General features: G+C 48.5%; 1 protein-coding gene across 2 annotated transcripts in view; it reads left to right on the forward strand.

Annotated features, from left to right (window-relative positions):
• The window catches only part of PTPN6 (protein tyrosine phosphatase non-receptor type 6), a 180,112-nt gene extending 165,449 nt beyond the window's left edge, over window positions 1-14,663 (forward strand). Inside the window, exons 14-16 of one of the 2 annotated variants that reach the window (XM_063962488.1) lie at window positions 5,065-5,144; window positions 5,267-5,382; window positions 14,477-14,663. In XM_063962488.1, coding sequence (XP_063818558.1) covers window positions 5,065-5,144; window positions 5,267-5,375 — 189 coding nt within the window. In that variant the 3' untranslated portion in view covers window positions 5,376-5,382; window positions 14,477-14,663. The remainder of the gene's footprint in view (window positions 1-5,064; window positions 5,145-5,266; window positions 5,383-14,476) is intronic. The other variant, XM_063962487.1, reaches the window with a different exon arrangement.
• The last annotated feature ends 1,268 nt before the right edge of the window (window positions 14,664-15,931 follow it).

Raw genomic sequence — 15,931 nt, forward strand, 5'->3', positions numbered from 1 at the left:
CAAGCGCCATTTTCCCTCACAGCTCCACTGGAAGGACAGCTCCCTGACTCTCCCCTGCAGTCCTACATACGGTAACAGGGTAAAACAAGAGAAGGGGGGCACTATTTGGCAAAATAATAATATAAGCAGCTATTTTAGGGAGTAACACTTATATAAGGTTATCCCTATACATATATAGCGCTCTGGTGTGTGCTGGCAAATCTCCCTCTGTCTCCCCAAAGGGCTAGTGGGGTCCTGTCCTCTATCAGAGCATTCCCTGTGTGTGTGCTGGGTGTCGGTACGATTGTGTCGACATGTATGAGGAGGAAAATGATGTGGAAGCAGAGCAATTGCCTGTGTTAGTGATGTCACCCCCTAGGGAGTCGACACCTGACTGGATGGTCGTGTTTAAAGAACTGCGTGACAGTGTCAGCACTTTGCAAAAAACTGTTGACGACATGAGACAGCCGGCAAATCAATTAGTGCCAGTCCAGGCGTCTCAGACACCGTCAGGGGCGCTAAAACGCCCGCTACCTCAGGTAGTCGACACAGATCCAGACACGGATACTGAATCCAGTGTCGACGGCGAGGAGACAAACGTAATGTCCAGTAGGGCCACACGTTACATGATCACGGCTATGAAAGAGGCGTTGAACATTTCTGACACTACAAGTACCACAAAAAAGGGTATTATGTGGGGTGTGAAAAAAACTGCCTGTGGTTTTTCCTGAGTCAGATGAATTAAATGAGGTGTGTGATAAAGCGTGGGTTTCCCCCGATAAAAAACTGCTGATTTCAAATAAATTATTGGCACTATATCCTTTCCCGCCAGAGGTTAGGGCGCGTTGGGAAACACCCCCTAGGGTAGATAAGGCGCTCACACGCTTATCAAAACAAGTGGCGTTACCGTCTCCAGATACGGCCGCCCTCAAGGAACCAGCCGATAGAAGGCTGGAAAATATCCTTAAAGGTATATACACACATACTGGTGTTATACTGCGACCAGCGATTGCCTCAGCCTGGATGTGCAGTGCTGGGGTGGCTTGGTCAGATTCCCTGACTGAAAATATTGATACCCTGGATAGGGACAGTATATTATTAACTATAGAGCATTTAAAGGATGCATTACTATATATGCGAGATGCACAGAGGGATATTTGCACCCTGGCATCTAGAGTAAGTGCGATGTCCATTTCGGCCAGAAGAGCCTTATGGACGCGACAGTGGTCAGGGGATGCGGATTCCAAACGGCATATGGAAGTATTGCCGTATAAAGGAGAGGAATTATTTGGGGTCGGTTTATCGGACCTGGTGGCCACGGCAACTGCTGGGAAATCCACCTTTTTACCCCAGGTCACCTCTCAGCAGAAGAAGACACCGTCTTTTCAAAATCAGTCCTTTCGTTCCCATAAGGGCAAGCGGGCAAAAGGCCACTCCTTTTTGCCCCGGGGCAGAGGAAGAGGGAAAAGACTGCACCAGGCAGCCCCTTCCCAGGAGCAGAAGCCCTCCCCCGCTTCGGCAAAAGCTTCAGCATGACGCTGGGGCTTTACAAGCGGACTCAGGCACGGTGGGGGCCCGTCTCAAAAATTTCAACGCGCAGTGGGCTCACTCGCAAGTGGACCCCTGGATCCTGCAGGTAGTATCTCAGGGGTACAAATTGGAATTCGAGACATCTCCCCCTCGCCGGTTCCTGAAGTCTGCTCTACCAACGTCTCCCTCCGACAGGGAGGCTGTTTTGGAAGCTATTCACAAGCTGTATTCTCAGCAGGTGATAATCAAGGTACCCCTCCTACAACAGGGAAAGGGGTATTATTCCACACTGTTTGTGGTACCGAAGCCGGACGGCTCGGTGAGACCAATTTTAAATCTAAAATCCTTGAACACTTACATAAAAAGGTTCAAATTCAAGATGGAGTCACTCAGAGCAGTGATAGCGAACTTGGAAGAAGGGGACTATATGGTGTCTCTGGACATCAAGGATGCTTATCTCCATGTCCCAATTTTTCCTTCTCACCAAGGGTACCTCAGGTTTGTGGTACAGAACTGTCATTATCCGTTTCAGACGCTGCCGTTTGGATTGTCCACGGCACCCCGGGTCTTTACCAAGGTAATGGCCGAAATGATGATTCTCCTTCGAAGAGAAGGCGTCTTAATTATCCCTTACTTGGACGATCTCCTGATAAGGGCAAGGTCAAGGGAACAGTTAGAGGTCGGTGTAGCACTATCTCAGGTAGTGCTGCGTCAGCACGGGTGGATTCTAAATATCCCAAAATCACAGCTGATTCCAACAACACGTCTGCTGTTCCTAGGGATGATTCTGGACACAGTCCAGAAAAAGGTGTTTCTCCCGGAGGAGAAGGCCAGGGAGTTATCCGAGCTAGTCAGGAACCTCCTAAAACCAGGACAAGTGTCAGTGCATCAATGCACGAGAGTCCTGGGAAAAATGGTGGCTTCGTACGACGCGATTCCATTCGGAAGATTCCATGCAAGAACTTTTCAGTGGGATCTGCTGGACAAATGGTCCGGATCGCATCTTCAGATGCATCAGCGGATAACCCTATCTCCAAAGACAAGGGTATCTCTCCTGTGGTGGTTACAGAGTGCTCATCTTCTAGAGGGCCGCAGATTCGGCATTCAGGATTGGATGCTGGTGACCACGGATGCCAGCCTGAGAGGCTGGGGAGCAGTCACACAAGGAAGGAATTTCCAGGGCTTGTGGTCAAGCATGGAAACGTCTCTTCACATAAATATCCTGGAACTAAGGGCCATTTACAATGCCCTGAGTCAAGCAAGGCCTCTGCTTCAGGGTCAACCGGTGTTGATCCAGTCGGACAACATCACGGCGGTCGCCCACGTAAACAGACAGGGCGGCACAAGAAGCAGGAGGGCAATGGCAGAAGCTGCAAGGATTCTCCGCTGGGCGGAAAATCATGTGATAGCACTGTCAGCAGTGTTCATTCCGGGAGTGGACAACTGGGAAGCAGACTTCCTCAGCAGACACGACCTCCACCCGGGGGAGTGGGGACTTCACCCAGAAGTCTTCCAAGTAATTGTAAACCGTTGGGAAGAACCAATGGTAGACATGATGGCGTCCCGTCTCAACAAAAAACTGGACAGATATTGCGCCAGGTCAAGGGACCCTCAGGCAATAGCGGTGGACGCTCTGGTAACACCGTGGGTGTACCAGTCGGTGTATGTGTTTCCTCCTCTGCCTCTCATACCCAAAGTACTGAGAACCATAAGAAGGAGAGGAGTAAGAACTATACTCGTGGCTCCGGATTGGCCAAGAAGAACTTGGTACCCGGAACTGCAAGAGATGCTCACGGAGGAACCGTGGCCTCTACCTCTAAGAAAGGACCTGCTTCAGCAGGGACCTTGTCTGTTCCAAGACTTACCGAGGCTGCGTTTGACGGCATGGCGGTTGAACGCCGGATCCTGAAGGAAAAAGGCATTCCAGATGAAGTCATCCCTACCCTGATAAAAGCCAGGAAGGATGTAACTGCAAAATATTATCACCGCATTTGGCGGAGGTATGTTGCGTGGTGTGAGGCCAAGAAGGCCCCTACGGAGGAATTTCAACTGGGTCGGTTCCTACATTTCCTGCAAGCAGGACTGTCTATGGGCCTAAAATTGGGATCCATTAAGGTTCAGATTTCGGCCCTGTCGATCTTCTTCCAGAAAGAACTGGCTTCGGTACCTGAAGTCCAGACGTTTGTCAAGGGGGTACTGCATATACAGCCTCCTTTTGTGCCTCCAGTGGCACCTTGGGATCTCAATGTAGTTTTGGGGTTCCTAAAATCACATTGGTTTGAGCCACTCACCACTGTGGACTTTAAATATCTCACATGGAAAGTGGTAATGCTGTTAGCCCTGGCTTCAGCCAGGCGTGTATCAGAATTGGCGGCTTTATCCTATAGAAGCCCTTACCTGATTTTTCATTCAGACAGGGCAGAATTGAGGACTCGTCCTCATTTTCTCCCTAAGGTGGTTTCAGCATTTCACCTGAACCAGCCTATTGTGGTACCTGCGGCTACTAGAGACTTGGAGGACTCCAAGTTACTGGACGTAGTCAGGGCCCTGAAAATATATGTTTCCAGGACGGCTGGAGTCAGGAAATCTGACTCGCTGTTTATCCTGTATGCACCCAACAAGCTGGGTGCTCCTGCTTCTAAGCAGACTATTGCTCGTTGGATTTGTAGTACAATTCAGCTTGCACATTCTGTGGCAGGCCTGCCACAGCCAAAATCTGTAAAAGCCCATTCCACAAGAAAGGTGGGCTCATCTTGGGCGGCTGCCCGAGGGGTCTCGGCTTTACAACTTTGCCGAGCAGCTACTTGGTCAGGGGCAAACACGTTTGCAAAATTTTACAAATTCGATACCCTGGCTGAGGAGGACCTGGAGTTCTCTCATTCGGTGCTGCAGAGTCATCCGCACTCTCCCGCCCGTTTGGGAGCTTTGGTATAATCCCCATGGTCCTTAAGGAAGTCCCAGCATCCACTAGGACGTCAGAGAAAATAAGAATTTACTTACCGATAATTCTATTTCTCGTAGTCCGTAGTGGATGCTGGGCACCCATCCCAAGTGCGGATTGTCTGCAATACTTGTATATAGTTATTGTTACAAAAAAATCGGGTTGTTTATTGTTGTGAGCCATCTTTTCTAGAGGCTCCTCTGTTATCATGCTGTTAACTGGGTTCAGATCACAGGTTGTACAGTGTGATTGGTGTGGCTGGTATGAGTCTTACCCGGGATTCAAAATCCTTCCTTATTATGTACGCTCGTCCGGGCACAGTATCCTAACTGAGGCTTGGAGGAGGGTCATAGGGGGAGGAGCCAGTGCACACCAGCTAGTCCTAAAGCTTTTACTTTGTGCCCAGTCTCCTGCGGAGCCGCTATTCCCCATGGTCCTTAAGGAAGTCCCAGCATCCACTACGGACTACGAGAAATAGAATTATCGGTAAGTAAATTCTTATTTTTACAGACTGTGTTTGAAACATGGCAGTTAGATTATTGCTCTCCCCCTTAATCTGTTTACAACAGTGGCCACTGCAGTAAATAACGTTATCTCCTCTCTTTGTCCTACAGAAAACACAGGGACTAGAGTCAGAGTACGGAAACCTGTCCACCAGTCTATCTAAGATGAAGGTGACACGGAGTTCCTCAAAGTAAGTCTTCTGCAGCTTCCAGTCTGATGCTCAGGACACCCCTTTCCCCGGCCTGTGTGATGCTCAGGACACCCCTTTCCCCTGGCATTTGTGCACTCATATCTGCCCATTTTATATTCCAGGCCTAAAGAAGAGGGGAAGCTCTATGAAAACCTGAACACAAAAAAAGAGAAAGTCAACAAGAAGACATCAGCGGAGCAGAAGTCACGGACTTCCGTGAAGAAAAAGTAACACACAGGTGAGAGACGATATGTGTTCTCTCCGGATCCCATTGCTTCACCTCTCAGTTGGAAAGCTCTGTCACTCTCTGCTCTAGAAGAGAAATGTTGGGCGGTATGATGATGCAATGCAAACATAAACATAACATGGAGTATGCAAATATTAAAGCATGCAATATTTATAAACATTAACAAGGTATTGTATGCAAACATGCTGAAAACATAGAGGACCAGCAGCAGTGTAAAGTGATACAGCTGTCAGCTCTATGGGGGTCATTCAGAGTTGATCGCTCGCTAGCTACTTTTATCAGCCGTGCAAACGCATAGACACCGCCCACGGGGGAGTGTTTTTTCGCTTTGCAAGTATGTGAAAGCGTGTGCAGCCGAGCGGGATGATAACGTTTTTTGCATTTCTGAGTAGCTCTGGACTCACTCAGTCCTTGCGATCACTTCAGTCTTTTTGGTCCCGGAACTGACGTCAGATACCCGCCCTGCAAACGCCTGGACACGCCTGCGTTTTTCCAAACACTCCCTGAAAATGGTCAGTTGACACCCTTAAACGCCCTCTTCCCGTCAGTCTCCTTGCGATCGGCTTTGCGAATGGATTCTTTGTTAAATCCATCGCCCAGCAACGATTCGCTTTGTACCCATACAACGCCAAATTCTATGCTGTGGGTGAGCACGTGTGCTGTCTGGATGGTACCATGAGGGGAGTAAAAATGGCTGCTCTGTTTCTTTTACCCAGAACACACTGAGCACCTCTGCTATGGTGGGCTGTGAGGTTCACCATTAATACCCCTTTTACACCTACCTACATGGGTCGCAGCCGGGAACCTGACTATCACTTGCGTCAGCTCACTTACCTGCACCACTCACTAACCCGACATGTTGCCGGGTTGGTGACGTGGCGTGGACAGCGCTGGGAGATCACGATACCAGAGTTGGAATACCGGGTCACTCGACCCGAATTATTCCAACTCTACCCTTTTACACCAGCCAGCAACATGGGTTATCTGCGTTCATGTGCAATAACCCGTGTTATATTATACTGGTTGGTCTAAAAGGGGTATAAGCTATTTCTGTGCTGACCACTAGATGGGGCTGATAACATAACTATGAAGACAAATAAGAGGTCAATTACAGACATACTGAAAGCATGACATGTAAGATATATGCTGAAGGCAGATAAGAACCACTTGCCCCATTTAGTCTGCCTTTTTTTTAAACCTTTTGGTAACCTCAGTTCTTTGTAAGGATATCATTATGTCTATCCCATTCATGTTTAAATTGCTCTACAGTCTTAGCCTCTACCACCTCGGATGGGAGGCTATTCTACCTGTCCACTGTCTGTGAAGTAATTTTTCCTCAAATTTCCCCCGAGCCTCCCTCCAGTCTCAGAGCATGTCCTCGTGTCCTATTGCTTCTCTTCCTGTGAAGAAAGTTTCACTCCTGGACTTTGTTAAAACCCTTGATATATACAGTGTGAACGTCTCTATCATGTCTGTACACATACTAAAATCTTTTAGGTCTTTCCAGGGAAGTATTGGGGTGTAGGGCATGCACCATTTTAGTTGCCCTTCTTTTTACAGTCCCTAATGCAGAGTTCTCAAACAGTGTGCCGTGGCATCCTGGGGTGCCTCGGAGCACTGGCAAGGGTGCCTTGGATTGGATTCTACATTTCGCAATAAGAATCTTTTGGCCTATGGGTGCCGTGAAAAAAATTTGGATTTTGGTTACATACCGGTAAATCCTTTTCTCGTAGTCCGTAGAGGATGCTGGGGTCCACATTAGTACCATGGGGTATAGACGGGTCCACCAAGAGCCATTGGCACTTTAAGAGTGTGGGCTGGCTTCTCCCTCTATGCCCCTCCTACCAGACTCAGTCTAGAAACTGTGACGACATACTTCAAGAGAAGGATTATACACAGATAGTGGTGAGATTCATACCAGCTCACACAACAAGGCACGTCAAGTCAACTATCTTGAACTACTCAGCAACAGCTGAAACATTACTTACCAAGTAACAGTGCAGTACTAAAATGAAGTTGTACGGAACCAAATAACATTTGCAGGAGAACGAAGCGCTGGCCGGCGCCCAGCATCCTCTACGGACTACGAGAAAGGGATTTACCGGTAGGTAACCAAAATCCTATTTTCTCTTACATCCTAGAGGATGCTGGGGTCCACATTAGTACCATGGGGATGTACCAAAGCTCCCAGAACGGGAGGGAGAACGCTGAGGCTCCTGCAGAACTGTTTGGCATCTGATGATCTGAAATTTAGTCAAAGTATCGAACTTGTAAAACTTTGCAAATGTGTTTGACCCAGACCAAGTTGCAGCTCGGCAAAGTTGCACTGCCGAGACACCCTGGGCAGCCACCCAGGAAGACCCCACCTTACGAGTAGAGTGGGCCTTAACAGATTTTGGACACGGTAGCCCTGCCGTAGAATAAGCATGCTGGATAGTGAACCTAATCCAGCGAGAAATGGTCTGCCTAGAAGCAGGACACCCAATTTTCTTGGGATCATAGAGGGCAAACAGAGAGTCCGACTTTCTGTGACAAGAAGTTCTCTTCACATACATCTTCAGAGCCCTCACAACATCCAAGGACTTTGATGTAATTGAGGAGTCAGTATCCACTGGCACCACAATAGTTTGGTTGATATGAAATGCCGACACAACCTTCGGAAGAAACTGCGGAAGAGTTCGGAGCTCAGCTCTATCTTCGTGGAAGATCAAGTAAGGGCTTTTACAGGATAAAGCCCCCAGCTCGGACACACGTCTAGAAGAATCCAAGGCCAACAAAATTACCGCCTTCCATGTAATAAATTTGACCTTTACCTCCTGTAGAGGTTCATATCCAATCCGACTGGAGGAACTGCAACACCACGTTAAGGTCCCAAGGCGCCATAGGCGGTACAAAGGGAGGTTGGATATGCAGAACTCCCTTCAAAAAGGTCTGAACCTAACAGAGGGCAGCCAGTTGTTTCTGAAAGAAAATGGATAGGTCTGAAATCTGGACCTTCACAGAACCCAAACTCAGGCCCATATCCGCTCCTGCTTGCAGGAAGAGGAGGAAACGTCACAGTTGAAACTCCACTGTAAGAAACTTCTTGGACTCACACCAAGAGACATATTTCTTCCAAATACGGTGGTAATGTTTAGACGTTACCCCTCTCCTAGCCTGTATGAGTGAAGGTATAACCTTCTTCGGAATGCACTTCCGAGCAAAAGTCAGGCGCTCAACTTCCATGCCGTCAAACGTAGCTGCAGTAAGTCTTGATAGGCGAATGGCCCCTGCTGCAGCAGGTCCTCCTGAAGAGGAAGAGGCCTCGGATCTTCTTACAATAGATTCAGAAGGTCCGCGTACCAAGCCCTTCTTGGCTAGTCTGGGACAATGAGGATCACTTGAACCCTTGTTCTCCTTATGAGCTTTAGGATTCTTGGGATGAGTGGGAGTGGTGGAAACACGTACACTGACTGGAACACCCACGGAGACACCAGGGCGTCCACTGCCTATGGGTCCCTCGACCAGGAACAATAACATTGAAGCTTCTTGTTGAGACGAGAGGTCATCATGTCTATTTGGGGTAAACCCCAAAGAGCTGTTATTTCCTTGAACAGCTCCGGATGGAGTCCCCACTCTCCTGGGTGGAGATCGTGTCTGCTGAGGAAGTCTGCTTCCCAGTTGTCTACTCCCAGAATGAAGATGGCTGACAGCGCTAACGCGTGCTTTTCTGTCCAGAGGAGTATTCTTGTCACCTCTGACATTGCCGCTCTGCTCTTCATTCCGCCTTATCGGTTTATGTAAGCCACTGTTGTTACGTTGTCCGACTGCACTTGAATGGCCCGATTTCTCAGAAGAGGGGCCGCCTGAAGAAGACCGTTGTAGACGGCTCTTAGTTCCAGGATGTTGATGGGCAGGCCAGCTTCCAGGCTTGACCACCGTCCTTGGAAGGTTACTCCTTGAGTGACTGCTCCCCAGCCCCGAAGGCACGCATCCGTAGTTAGAAGGACCCAGCCCTGAATCCCGAACCTGCATTCTTCCAGAAGGTGAGGCAATTGGAGCCACCAGAGGAGTGAAATCCTGGCCTTTGGCGACAGACGAATTCTCTGGTGCATGTGGAGGTGAGATCCCGACCACTTGTCCAGGAGATCCAGTTGGAAGGTCCGAGCGTGGAACCTCCCGTACCGTAGAGCCTCGTAAGAGGCCACCATCTTTCCCAATAGGCGAATGCATTGATGAACCGACACCCGGGGTGGCTTCAGGACATCCCGGACCATGGCTTGTATCACAAACGCCTTTTCCTGCGGAAGAAACACCCTCTGGACTTCCGTATCCAGGATCATTCCCAGAAATGACAACCTCTGGGTTGGTTCCAAATGTGACTTTGGAAGGTTCAGAATCCAACCATGACTCTGGAGCAGTCGCATTGTGAGAACAATGGACTGCCGCAGCCTCTCCTTGGACGATGCCTTTATCAGCAGGTCATCCAGATATGGAATGATGTTCACACCCTGCTTGCGGAGGAGAATCATCATTTCCGCCATCACCTTGGTAAACACCCTCGGTGCTGTGGAGAGGCCGAATGGCAGTGCCTGGAACTGGAAATGACAGTCCAGCAATGCGAAGTGGAGATAAGCCTGATGCGGCAGCCAGATCAGAATGTGGAGGTACGCATCCTTGATATCCAGGGATACCAGGAATTCCCCTTCTTCCAGACCTGATATCACCACCCTGAGAGACTCCATCTTGAACTCGACTCCTTTAGAAAGGGGTTCAATGATTTTAGGTTCAGAATGGGCCTGACCGAACCATTCGGTTTCGGTACCACGAAAAAGTTCGAATAGTAACCATTTTTCAGCATGTGAGGTGGTACTGGCACAATGACCTGTGCCTTTACAAGCTTTTGGACAGCGTCTTGTAGTACAGTGCTGTCCTCCAACAGGGTTGGCAAGCCTGACTTGAAAAAGCGATGAGGGGAGAGACTTTGAAATTCCAGCCTGTATCTCTGAGACACAACATCTACCACCCAGGGGTCCAGGCCGGACGATACCCAGACATGGCTGAAGTGTCTGAGTCTCGCTCCCACTGGCCCCACCACCGGGGCGTGCAGTCCACCGTCATGCGGAGGACTTTGGTGTACCCGAAGCAGGCTTTTGTTCCTGGGAACCTGCAGCGGCATGTTTCTTAGACTTAACCCGATCTCCCCTAAAGAAGGTATCAGAAGTTCTGGCCTTCCTAGGCTTGTTAGGCCGAAAGGACTGCGTTGCAGATGAAGAGGGAAGAAATGGAGACTTACCCCCTGTAGCAGTGGATATCCACGCATCTAGAGCTTCCCCAAAGAGAGCCTGACCTGTATAGGGTAGGGACTCCAAACTTCTTCTGGATTCCGCGTCGGCCGACCACTGGTGCAGCCACAGTCCCCAACGAGCTGAAACAGACATGGAAGATATTCCTGCGGCCTTTCATGGATTCTACCATAAAACTTGCAGAATCATGTATGTTGTGTAAATATAATGCAACGTCATCCCTATCCATCGTATCCAAATCCTCAAGTAAGGTAGCCGACCACTTTACTATTGCCTTTGCAATCCATGCAGTAGCAATAGTGGGACGTAATATGGCCCCTGAAGCAGTATACATTGATTTAAGCGTGTTATCAATTTTCCTATCAGCCGACTCCTTTAAGGCGGTAGATCCTGGAACAGGTAAAACCACCTTCTTTGAGAGTCTGGACACAGAGGCGTCAACAATTGGCGGATTTTCCCATTTTGTCCTATCCTCCTCAGGGAAAGGAAACGCCACCTGTACCCTTTTAGGGATCTGTAATTTTTTTCTCAGGGTTTACCCATGCTTTTTCAAATATAGCATTCAATTCCTTTGACGCAGGGAAGGTTAGCGAGGCTTTTTTATTTTCAGTGAAAAAAGCCCCCTCAACCTGCTCAGGTGTGGTATCATTAACATTTAACACATCCCTGATAGCCTCTATCAACAATTACACCCCCTTTGCAAGAGATGCGGACCCACGCAACACATCCACATCACCATCTGTAGTGTCAGAATCGGTATCCGTGTCGTCTTGTGTGACATGCATAAGCGCACGTTTGTGGGGGTATATAGCGGAGCGTCCTGAGGTACCAGAACCAGGCCATACAGCCATAGAACTCTGTAATACCTGGGTTGCAGATTAATTACTTGCAACCCTGTCAGAAATCCAAGATTTGATAGAGGAAAACCACTCTGGTTCCCTTGCTGGTATCTGTGCTAAACCAGTGCTATCCTGATTACATGGAATGGGATCATCCTGGGAGGATAAATCCTCTGCAGCATATGACACAGTGTCCCTGGACATAGCTAAAGGAGACCATCAAACACTCCACACACACAGCTGGGGCAGACAGAGTTTCCCCCCCAAGAACGGCAAGAGAGACACAGAGATTGGAGCCAACCCACACACAGCGCTATTAGCAAAGGGAGACCCCTTGTCAGCGCTGACTGTGCACCTTAATAGGAGACACAGTCATTTTACAGCCTCCCCCTTCTACAGCCCCCTGGTACCGTGTACTGACAGTTGGAGCTGCTGTGGAGGGACCTGTTCTTCCTCTCAGCGCTGTGCAGGCAGGAAAATGGCGCTGGAATGCTGCTGGGTCCACTCTGAGAAGCTCCGCCCTCTTAATGTTGCTGTCTTCCTGCTCTTCATAGATTATACTGGCCTGAGGTAAAACTTGCTGGTTGAGATCCGCGGACCCTGACAGACTTGTGGACCAGTGTGGGGGGTAAGCGCTGGCTCAGGGCGCCCCTCACAGTGCCACACCATGTGCCTCTGAACCTTCAGAGGAGCACAGTTAATACTGCTCTCCCTCCCTGTTGCCGCCATCTTCACACCGGCCCCCCGCTTGCTAGGGGGGTCAGTGACTCACTCAGCACTTCTTCAGCTCTGTAAGGGGTTGGCGGCATGCTGCTGGGGCGAGCGGTCTCTTGTGGCGGAGAGCGATCCAACCCCTCTGGAGGTCAGTGTCCAGTCAGCGGCTCAGACCCCGCAGGGCGGACACTGCTCCCCCCCTTAGCCCCTCGTTGCAGGCAGGCTGTTGCCAACAGCCGGCTGTAAAAAAATAAACTCTAAAAATAACTAACTAAAAAAGCTCTGTAGAGCTCCCCCAGCTGTGACCGGCTCCTCTGGGCACATTTTCTAAACCGAGTCTGGTGGGAGGGGCATAGAGGGAGGAGCCAGCCCACACTCTCAAACTCTTAAAGTGCCAATGGCTCCTGGTGGACCCGTCTATACCCCATGGTACTATTGTGGACCCCAGCATCCTCTAGGACGTAAGAGAAATTCTGATATTTTAGAGCGCTGCGATTCAAAAAAGTTTGGAAACCACTGGCCTAACGTATTAATATCCTTCTGAAGATTTGGCCTCTGGAATTGAACACAGTATTCTAGATGAGGCCGTACCTATACAGTGACATTATTACTTTTCTTTCTGCTGCTGATTCCTCTCCCAATGCAGCCTAGCATCTGACTAGCCTTCCTTATTGCTTTGTTACATTGCTTACCTGCCTTCAAGTCACCTGAAATAGAGACTCCTAGATCCCTTTCCTCCTCATTAGTTTCCAGTATAGTGCCATTAGTACTATAGTTAGCGATCCAAGTGTATGATATTTGAACAGTAAACTTTAATTACCGCACTCCTGCCCATTCCCCTAGTCTACCTAGATCACAGGTTCTCAAACTCGGTCCTCAGGACCCCCCACAGTGCATGTTTTCCAGGTCTCCTCACAGAATCACAAGTGAAATAATTAGCTCCGCCTGTGGACCTTTTAAAATGTGTCAGTGAGTAATTAATACACCTGTGCACCTGCTGGGTTATCTGCAAAACATGCACTGTGTGGGGTCCTGAGGACCAAGTTTGATAACCTATGACCTAGATCAGTGGTTTTCAAACTCGGTCCTCAGGACCCCACACAGTGCATGTTTTGCAGGTAACCCAGCAAGTGCGCAGGTGTATTAATTACTCACTGACAGATTTTAAAAGGTCCACAGCTGGAGCTAATTATTTCACTTGTGATTTTGTGAGGAGACCTGCAAAACATGCACTGTGTGGGGTCCTGAGGACCGAGTTTGAGAACCTGTGACCTAGATCATCAATCATTTGTTTTACCTCTCCTGGTGTGTCTACCCTGTTGCATACCTTTGTGTCATCTGCAATAAGGCATACTTTCCCTTCAATACCATTTGCAAAGTCTCCAATAAAGACATTAAAAAGCACTTGTCCAAGTACAGATCCCTGGGGTACTCCACTGGTAACATTTCCCTCCTGTGAATGCACTCCATTTACTACAACTCTCTGTTTTCTATCCTGGAACGAAGATCTTATCCATTCAACCATCTTAGCATCCAATCCCAAGCTTTTGAGTTTATTTAGCAGTCTGCAATGTGGGACAGTGGGCCTAATACAGACCTGATCGCACCTCTGCGAATTTGCAGAGGTCTTCGATCAGATAGTTGCCACCCAGTCAGAGTGAATAACCGCCGTGTCTGCGTACGCCGTGCGAAAAGCTTTGCAAACGCCGGTCAGCTACAAATCCGTTCGCAACTCACTCACCATCTAATGATTTTTCCAGTCTGTGCGCAGCCCAGGACTTAGTCCTACAGTGCAATGAGAACAGGCTGATCGGGGCCGAACCCGACGTCACACACCCGCCCTGAAAACGCGTGGCTGCGTTTTTCCGGACACTCACAGAAAACGGACAGTTACCACCCACAAATGCCCGCATCCTGTAAGTCAACCTGTGTTCGCCTAGCGATAAAAAAAAAAGACGCAGGATTTTTTCGCAGTTCGGCTTCTCGCCTCCAAATTACGATCCGTACGCATGCGCAGTCATTTCATAATCATCCGCTGTACGATTTTGCACAATTGCGATCAGGTCTGAATTAGGCCTAGTAACGTATGAACAAAACGTCTTTGGGATGCTTGTACCGTATGTTTCATTCAGTAAGAATACACAGATAAGAAATGTTTTGGTATAATGAGTCCCTTTAAGCATGAAAATGTTTGTGACATTCCTTGTATGTACAATCTTCTCACGCTCTCCGTGTTTCCGTACCTAGCAGGAGTTCGCCGGCCAGGGAGTCCGTGGATGCAGTATTCCTCCAGCTTGTCGGCCACCCCGTTCCCCTCCCTTCTAAGCTGGTACCAGTCTGCTTCTCCGCTGTCTAGGACTACAGGAAATGCCCTGTACAATGTTTACTATGAAATCTTGTATAATTTAATAAAGTGTTATATACGCACAACGAACGCTGGTTGTTACTCTTTTCCACCAAACCAATGAGAACTTTATGGAAGATCCAGCACAGATTTAGCCGGATCGTTTATGAAGATAAGACAGATCACATTTATACTGGAAATAAGAAAACTGCAGGATGATATAGTGCCACCTACGGTAAGGCAGTAGGGCTGAACTTTGACCTCCAACAGGTCACGTTTTGAGGATTTCAGTCTGTGGGATAATTAGATTAACTCACCTGTGCATGGTTAAAGAAATCCACAAAACATGGCCTGTTGGTGGCACTTGAGGACCGGCATTGCCCGCTTCTGCTAGAATGGTCCCTTAATAGCTGGTAAAATGAAGATACACAGGGCAATTGCAGATTGTTTATAGGACATTATACAGCGGGCAGTAGGAAAACGGACGTGAGTATAGAAGGCAGCCTGTTATTACATATTTATTGCTATAATTATCTTTATACGGTATTTATAAATAAGTAATTGGAGTCTCATTTATGTCTAATTAGGGCATGAGACTCAGTAGCCGTGGCAGATGTGCATTTTATATATTTCTTATTTAAAGATACTAGAACACAATACAAGAATCATAAAACGTACGATCACCCAGTACTCAAGGTGTAAAGAGTCACATAGAGAGGGACACCAATGCAAGGAAGGGTGGGACAAGTGGGAAGGTCAATGGAAGGGTCACCTGTGCGTTCACCCATCAAGAGGATGAACTCAAGCCCTAAAGGAGAGGCCGGAGGAAAATAGGGGAGAGAATTGTGACCCATCACCAGCGGTATCTGGAGTCGCACGCAGGGGTCCTGAATGGGAGTGATAAATAGCCGATTCAATAACCTTCTATATACCATGTGGCTCTGTAATATCTATCCGATGCCTCCATCATGACATAAATCCACAGCTACTACAACTTATGGTTCATTGCAGTATTGGCACTACAGCGGCTTGCCCACCTTTCCCCATGGTGTCACCAGAACCGTCCCGGACGGCCCCTTCCTTCCATTACATGTGGTTCCTTCACAATAAGCTGCTACTTGATGCAGTACCAGGTACTACTGTAACGTGCAAAAAACAGGATTTTGGTACTTACCGATAAATCCCTTTCTCCGAGTCCATGGGGGATGCTGGCATTCTGTACCATGGGGTATAGATGGGGTGATCAGGTGAGCCGGCACTTTACATTTTTCAATGCGTGTGACTGTCTCCTCCCCCTCTATACCCCTCCACAGACCAGTCTAGAAACTGTGCCCGAGGAGAGACGCAACACGACCAAC

This window comes from Pseudophryne corroboree, chromosome 3 (assembly GCF_028390025.1).
Source record: "Pseudophryne corroboree isolate aPseCor3 chromosome 3, aPseCor3.hap2, whole genome shotgun sequence".
Taxonomy (NCBI): Eukaryota; Metazoa; Chordata; class Amphibia; order Anura; family Myobatrachidae; genus Pseudophryne; species Pseudophryne corroboree.